This window comes from Rhinatrema bivittatum, chromosome 10 (assembly GCF_901001135.1).
Source record: "Rhinatrema bivittatum chromosome 10, aRhiBiv1.1, whole genome shotgun sequence".
NCBI classification, from domain to species: domain Eukaryota; kingdom Metazoa; phylum Chordata; class Amphibia; order Gymnophiona; family Rhinatrematidae; genus Rhinatrema; species Rhinatrema bivittatum.
The window spans coordinates 68,073,447-68,081,878 of NC_042624.1; the positions used below are offsets into that span (position 1 = coordinate 68,073,447).

Below are 8,432 nucleotides of genomic sequence, written 5' to 3' on the forward strand. Positions count from 1 at the left end.
TTTGTACACCGTAAGGTCTAAAAAAGATGTTCTGGTGTGATGATACTGAACAGTAAATTGTAAATTGTATTGATCTATATAGAAAACTGATTCAAATTTTTTTCAGTGCACGACTAGATGAAAAAAATGTTGTTCATGTAATGCCCCCTTGACCGCTTACCTCTCAGGGCATTCCTGGGTCCAGGACCAAGCTGGCAGGAACCCCCCGTAGGGCAGACTCCATTGGTCCTCACATTCTTGGTGCCTGGTGCCTCCTGGGGAAGAAGGTGTTAGTGGGTGGGATTTCCCTCCATTCACCCCAGGAAACAAATGGCACTGTGAACAAGGCTGGCAGCATGTACAAATATATAGTTTTATTAGACTATATAAGTATATACATTTCTACATGAAACCAGCGCATAAAAACGTATGCGCACAAGTGCGCATCAGGTTCCCCTACTGTGTAACATTGCTTCAGCTAGAGATGGCGTGTAAGTCCTAAAACAAAAAAATATAGGCTAGTCAGCATGGTTTTAAGGGTTGGGTTTAAGAGGGGAAAAGGAAGGCTATTTAAATAGGGGATTTAGGAAGTCCTATCCCTTTCCTAGGCAAACTGGGAACAACGTGGTTTAACTGGTAATTGCATCAGTGCATGTTTCTATTAAAGTCCCTCCACTTACGTGATAGAGGTGGCATATGCGAGCTCATGTGCATGTCCATACAAAATTGTGCGCACGTGTTCTTGTATTCAGTCTGTTTTATACTACGCACGCATATACATGCGTATGTTATAAAATGGCTGCGTCTATAGCAGAAGCAAAGTTACCATCCCTATCCGGTAATACATCCATCATTTTTGGAATATTGTAAATATGTTTGATGCTTAATAGGTGGGTTGTGGAGGTCAGTGTTAGTAAGTGAATGCATTTTATTGTTTAACATTTATTTATAGTGCTAAGTGGTATCTTCTCAACATGGTCTCTTCCTCCTGATGAAGCCAGCACCAAGTGAAACAAGGACCTTTGTCTAGGAATGAGCAGGACCTGTCAAAGTAAATGAATTGAACCTTCTAAAGATTTAGCATTCTCCCACTGAGCATGCTGCCAGTCTTGATTTCGGTTCTGAGGTACAGTATTTCTTTGAACGTTTGGAAAAGGGACTGGATGTCCTTTAACATAGAGATCTATGATGTTCTCCACACATTAGGACTGGAATGAACATGGGACCTACACATTCAGTTGATTTTCTGTTCTATTGGTTGTATATATTTAAAGAATGGTGGTATTGTGCTAGAATGGATTTTATACTTTTTTTGTATGGAGATTTGAATGTTTGTTAAAAAATAATTAAAAAACCCCAAAAAACATATATTTCCACTTTAATTATTGCATTCATGTTCACTTTATTTAGTAATATACTGTGTGTACATGAACACTTTAGGTTGATATTTGCCTTAGAGTTATTTTTTACTATATATACTGTGTGTGTAATATATATATAAATAATTTATATACACACACACACACATGCCAGCTCTCAGAAATACAGCCCAAGCTATCTGTAGCTGCCTCTTAAACTCCCTTTACTGCAGCCCTGTGTGCTAGCTCTGGTGTCGCTTTGCACCTTATCCTTACTTTCTATATAAAATCAACAGAATATTCAGTCAGTCAAATGATCTGATTGATCAATGTCCTGAAATAGCTTAATAGCACCGAGTACAAAGCTGCTCATCTAAAATATTGGACTTCAGTTTGCATTAATAACATTTTGTCTTTCTCTTTGTTTGAGAAATTCAATTAAATGAAGCAATGGCACCAATTTTCAAAGGATTTTGGATATTAGGCTCCTAAATTATCCCTTTTGAAAATTTGCAAGGGCTGAATGCCTAAATTTGAGACCCGAAAAAGTGGGTGGCTATAGGGGCAGAGTTAGGGTAGGAAAAGAGACACACAGGAGCTTAGATTGATTTTCAGAACTAGGTGCCTAATTGTAAGAGCCTAAATCTAGGCAAATGAATAGCATCCCTACATTTATGAGCCTAACATATAGGAGTCTAAATTTATGTAAATTTCAGCTGAAAACTTAGGGACCTAAGTTAAGAGTCCAAAGTTTAGGAATTCAGCTTTATTTTGAATATTTGACCCAATAGAACTATGTTTTGATATCTGGTTATGCTCTTGACTACCATTTGTAAGTAACCTGCTTTTCCCCCCACCCCTATCCCCACCATAAATGTTTTTTCTTGCAGGTGAACAAAGCTTTTGAGCTTGTGAAACAGCGCAGCTCTATGGGAAAGATCATCTTGTCAATGAAATAAACTCTTCTGTTTCTTGAAGAAATTCACTCAGAAGAAAAGTCCTCCCCTTAGCCTGAGAGACAAATTAAAAATGTGTACCTGCATTTTACAAATGTGATGTATTATTGTATATAAGTAGCAGAAGGAGAATAAATACAACTGCATTTTAAATCTGGACACCTGCTCTTTTATTTCTGATACAAGGTAGCGTCGTCACACATGCTAATTTAAATAGACCAAGTCACGCAAAAGGACACTATCATTTTAAGATCATAACAGCAAGATGGTTAGCATATGAGAATGTGAGACTTTGGTGAAACAGGTATTTTTTTATGTACTTTGGTGCGTATATGTGATAGCTTGTAATGTCGTGTTCTCCCATATATATTTTTAATTTTTGCAGCGAAGAGCGCCAAGAGGGAACAACATTGGCTGGATGCCCCTGAAGCAGCGGTGAATGAAACATAGCACTATGTCGGGCTGGCTTCCTCATTGATATAATGTGAAGAACATTCAAGAACATTGCCAAAATATTCACCCACAGATATAAAGACTTCAAAAGAGGATTAATTCTCTTGTTTAATTTTATTTGCATATATTTTTTTAAAAAATCCAATAATAAGAGTGGTCGGGTGGATAGGACCGTAATGATTATAAAGAACCTGAGGCAAACAGATTTAGATTGAGCACGGGTATCATGAATGCTCCTACCACCTATATATATGGTATATATTATTTTTAAAAAAGGAAGTGTTTTCCTGGCACTTTTTCTGGCTATATTTGTTTAAGACTTCTTTTTGGAAAATATAGGGGTAGATTTTAAACGGTTGCACGTGGGCATACATGCGCACGCAAGGGGGTGCACAATTGTGCACTTTGCGCGCGCTGCTTCCTCCGTTCCCTTCCCCCTAATCTAACCCTCCCACCCTTCCCCCCCCAGCCCTACTCTAACCCCCCCCAAAATGTTTATCTTTTGCGCACGCCGGCAGCCTGCCGGCACGCGATCCTCTGGCCCCACCCCCGCACCACCCCTTTAGTAAAGCCCTGGGACTTACTACACACTCCGAAAATCTGGCCCATAGAATTTAGATTTGTGTGTGCTATTGGACTGTTGTTTAGTTATTGTACCACAGTTTGACTCCAAGTACCGATTAATAAATAGATTTTCCTTTTCATCCAGCAGACTAGTCCAGATGCAATGGTTATGCTTCCCAACCAGCAGATTGAGACAGAGAACAAAGGCCTGCTGACATTACCCCTTATAGGATCTTGTGCTGCACTCAGCATGCCAGTATTCTCAGTCTCCAGTAGATGATTGGCAAGCATATTGTGCTGTGATTTGAATCCTGATTTTAGCCCGGGTGAAGAGGATCAGTTAGAAGGATGTACGCAGGGAATAGTTTAGACAATTGGACTGTTTGGACATCAAGAGAGTTTGGTTCGGTACTTGAAAGTCACAAATAAGTTCAAGAAGTCAGCTTATCTCTCTGTCCTTTTTCAGTGAACCCAGGAAAGGTGAGGCAGCTTCAAAATCATCTATTGCATGATGGATTAAGGAGATGGTGGGAGCAGCCTTGTGGACAAGGGTCTACCTCTTCCCAAATAAATAAGAGCTCACTCTTAGGTGGAGCTTCGTTTAGTATTGCCAGTGGAGATTTGCAAAGTGGCGATGTGGTCTAATCAATATCATCTAGGTATCCGAGCCAGGGAAGAGATCAGGTATGGCAGTATCTCACCCGAAAGAGGGATAACTTGGGTGTGTCCCATGCTTCTGGACTGGTCTGGTTGGTTGAAGGAGGAGAAATGTAATCTTAATTTCCTTTCCGTGAGTCCAGCCTGACCAGTTCAGATCCCTCCCAAATTGCCAAAGACTTTATTCTGCAGGATATTTTTCAGTGTCCTCGAATCCTATCAGGCAATGCAATGGCAGTAGTGTATGTGAATCACCAAAGGGAAACCAACAAGGATTGTCGGGGTTAGATGCTCTGATTCAGAAATGGCCAAATGGTCACAGTTTAAGAGGGACCAGGTTTGTTTTCTTTCCAAGGTTTGAATCATTATATACCTTGCTGAATGTTTGTTGTGGTGTGATGATTTCTGGGAAGCCCTTTGGTTTCGATATGGGATGAGTTAAAGTTTTTACTTAGCTTGTTACAGGGAATACTGACAGGCTGAGTGCGGCATGGGATTCTATAAAGGGGGATGTCAGCAAGCCTTGTTCTTTGTCTCTGTTTGCTGGGGAGCATAACCCATGCATCTGGACTGGTCTGGCTGGACTCAAAGCAAGGAAATTATCAAGTAAGATTACATTTCTCTCTTTTTTTTTTTTTTTACATTTTTCAAGCATACCTAACTATTTAGACCATCCGATGAGAACCGTTTTTGATTATAACTATGTGTAATCTGGAATAGGTATTAGATTGTTCCTGTGTTCAACTAATTCCACAGTTGTCACAGTTCATGTGAGTGGTGACCAAATGATGGGCTCTGTGGGCAGAAAATGCCTCTCCTATCGGAACGTCTCTCTGTAGTAATGTTAATAGTGGTAGTAGTCTTTCCTTACCCCTAACATAATTAAAGTTCTAGTCAGATGCTATTATAGATTCATCTATGACCTATCCATTTGTTAAGGCATGAAAGGGAGGAAGAAAAAAAACAAGAGAAACACTAACAAACATCCTGTTATACTCTGTTTTAAGGATCCACATTTACTAGCAACTCACCTCAACTAGCAGAAGCAAATGTCCCTTCCTGTACCTCTTCTATGAACTTGCAGCCACCCCTCTGATTGTCTCCCTTAGACTTTGAAAGGCAAAGATTCCAGATCAACTAATGTAGCCTGCCTCAATGTCTGTTGACTAGATTGGAAGTGCCATGGAGCAGGGGCTATCTCTTCTACGTATCTATGCAGCACTATGTACATGCTGTAGTAGAGAGGTAGGCAAACTGTTTCACCGGCCAAAATGGCCCATGGGGCTCAATTTATCTGGCCCCTGCTACCTTCCTAAATGTTATTGCTGACCAGCCAAGTGATGCTGCAGCTCTGAGGCTATTCATAGTCATATCATCAGCAAAGGCCCAAAGTCATGTGGGCCTTTGTTAATTGCATTTCAAGAGGCAGGGACTGCCTAGGAGCCAGAGTGTTGTTGCTTCTTTACTGTCCCTGGCTAATTCCCTCCTTCCATAAAAACAGAGAATAGATAAAATAACTAGGCAGCCCGGACACCCATGGGTCTCCTCCCACTCCCACCTTCCTGGCTAGATGCCCCAACTTTACACACACAAGGAAAACATGACACACAACTTGGATGAAATGGCTGCAGCTGTTTATTAGAGGACCCTAACAAAGGAGTCTAATTTAGGCGCCAAGTTATGATCCCACTGCCTACTCTCAATCACTGGGCAGATGCCAATAGCTCCATTTCTCTCCACCCAAGCGGAACTGAGGGGTCTTGCTCCCTGTGAGCCCCAACAGGCATCGTGACTGCCTTCACCAGAGGGGTCCTGGGCAGGCTGCTATACAGCAGGGCCCACTGGAGCCCCTCCCAGACATGTCCTGCTGTCGACCTATCAAGGTCCATGACCAACACCGTGAGGTGCCCCAAGCCCCTTCTCTTCTTTACTGGCACCTCCCTGATCCCTTCTATTGCCTCCGGCATTTCAATAGCCTCTCCTGTACTCGGTCACCACCGGTGCGACAGAATAATAAATGAACAATAACCTGTTAACTATCAACTTATTCTAGATAAGAAAGGAAGGGTTGGGTGGGAATCACGCTGCATCGGGCCAAAGAGGAAGAGGCCGAATAACGAAGCTGGTGGGTTTTTAATTCCCAGCCAGCCTGCCCACCCAGCAACATTATTGTGCTGCTCCAGTCCAAACAAATGATCCAGCGTCGGGGCGCATTATGATGTCACTGCACCCAATGCTGTACCAACCAGGAGGAGCAGCAGCAACTAGCAGCATTGCCCCATTGAGAAAGGCACTCCCTGGTGTGCATGATCACACAATGCCGGTGCCGTCCTGGGTAAGCCGCGGAGGATTGGGGGTGGCTACCCACTTGGGTGCTTGGTTACTAGCGGCACCTGCACATCCATGCTGGAGGGCCGCCCATTAACCAGGTAGTCCAGACACCCATGGTTCTCCTCCCACCCTCAACTTTCCAGCTAGATGCCCCAACAATACGCACACAAGGAAAACATGACATATAACTTGGATGAAATGGACAATGTGCTGCACACCAAGATCCCCCAAAATAGACACCAAAACCGATAACTCCTGAAGCGTCAGAGTACAGCTGAAGGTCATCGCGGCTGACTGGCCTGGGAAGCCATGCTGAAACACCGTTATAGTCTGTGTGAAACTTCAACCACAATACTAAGTCTTCCCTCATTGGCCTCCTGTCCTAACCTTATTCTGAGATACTGGCTCTCAGCCTACAAGATGTGCCAGACCCTCTCGACATTTTATTTGCCTCGGCCAGAGCATTACATTTTTAAAGTATCAGGACAGGAAGGACATATTATCTTCTGCTACCCTGATATCTGGTAAAGTGTTTTCATGAATTAATACAAGGGCTGCTGAGTTTGGGCAAGTAGATGGTGTAGTGGACCTAGATCTAGAAGCTAACTAGATGAACGGATGTCTTTTACTGGATAGGGCTTTCACCCACGAAGGGTGGTGACTACTTGAATGGGAAATTCTAAGCACTGTGCAAGAAGGCTACGTGCTGGGCAACAGTTTGACAAGAGTAGCCTCCTTGTGCAATCCTGCTGATGCAGCCAGCTCGAGCTTCCAGTAACAATGCTATCACTCCCCTGGGGATTAGTACTCACGAGCCTCTTTGCAAACACACCTGTTTAAATATAGAGAGCAGCCTGGGCAAAGTCAGAAGCAAATCCTGCAAGGTGGACGCACGTTGGGAATTCCCGCAGTACCCGCTCCTGTTGGCAGCCCCGGCTTCTCGGCTTGAGGAAATCGGACGGTAAGGTCTTGAAACAAGTACTGCTGGTGAAGCATCTAGTCTATTACATTGCTTTGTGATATGATGATTGTGTGTGGATGTCGATTCAATCCTTTATAAACATAAGGTCTTGAAACAAGTATTGCTGGTAAAGCATCTAGTCTATTACATTGCTTTGTGATATGATGATTGTGTGTGATTGTCAATTCAATCCTTTATAAATAAATTCTTGTTTTATACATCCTGACTGCATTCTTTTTGGGACCTCGTAGATAAGTGGTTCCAGACAAAGAGTATTCTATATTCCTTATACTACTATATCTTCTTTTCCCACCCCCTCAAATACCAGAAAATGAGACTCGCTCCATAAGCATTCCAAGCAAACATTTATTGATCTGGTAAAACCAGCAGTTGGACAACTCCCTGCATAGGCTTTAGTTTATTATCCTTCTTAAAGGACCATATATCCTTAACCCAAAAACACTTAGTCACCATAATAGTGTAAATGCATCAACCCAGATTCACCATAAAAATCTGCCATCCAGTGGTCATTATGCCTATCATCTCTTAATTTTCAGTTAACATGAAGAGGCAAGGTTTGCTTTCCTGCAGGCCAATCACCCTTTTCTTCTCCCTATTTGCCCTAATTTTGAGCAGGTCACTTACCTTCATTGCACTCCAAATTCTGGTCTTTGGGGCATAGACATTATACACTACACAGTGAAGATTATATGTTAATTGTAATGACCCTGCCTTCCCCAAGAAAGAGAAGCATAATGTTTTAAATATGTTAAGCAAGGGAAAAGAAGAAAGAAAAGGGATGGAGGTTGGGTAACTGCATAAGCATTTTGCTCTCATAAGAACATAAGGCTTGCCATACCGACTCAGACCAAGGGTCCATCAAACCCAGCATCCTGTTTCCAACAGTGGCCAATGCAGGCTACAAGTACCTGGCAAGTACTCAAACACTAAGATCCCATGCTACTGATGCCAGTAATAGCGATGGCTAGCTATTTCCTATTATCAGAAGTGTACATTTTACCTTTTTGCTAAATAGGGTTACTAGAAACACCCTGTTTGCTTATTTAAAAGCAGCAGCTTTCATTGCGCATGCACGTACTGTTTTCTTTTTATCATTCCCCCGACCCAGGTCTTAAAAGATCTAAAAGACAAGAAGTCTGACGCCGTCAGACC

General features: G+C 42.4%; 1 protein-coding gene across 5 annotated transcripts in view; it reads left to right on the forward strand.

The window, feature by feature from the left end:
* Positions 1 to 2,440, forward strand: part of LOC115100297 (quinone oxidoreductase-like protein 2) — a 72,891-nt gene extending 70,451 nt beyond the window's left edge. For all 5 annotated transcript variants that reach the window (XM_029618688.1, XM_029618692.1, XM_029618690.1 and 2 more), the window contains one exon: positions 2,228 to 2,440. In XM_029618688.1, the coding sequence (XP_029474548.1) occupies positions 2,228 to 2,296 (69 nt within the window). In that variant the 3' untranslated portion in view covers positions 2,297 to 2,440. The remainder of the gene's footprint in view (positions 1 to 2,227) is intronic.
* The last annotated feature ends 5,992 nt before the right edge of the window (positions 2,441 to 8,432 follow it).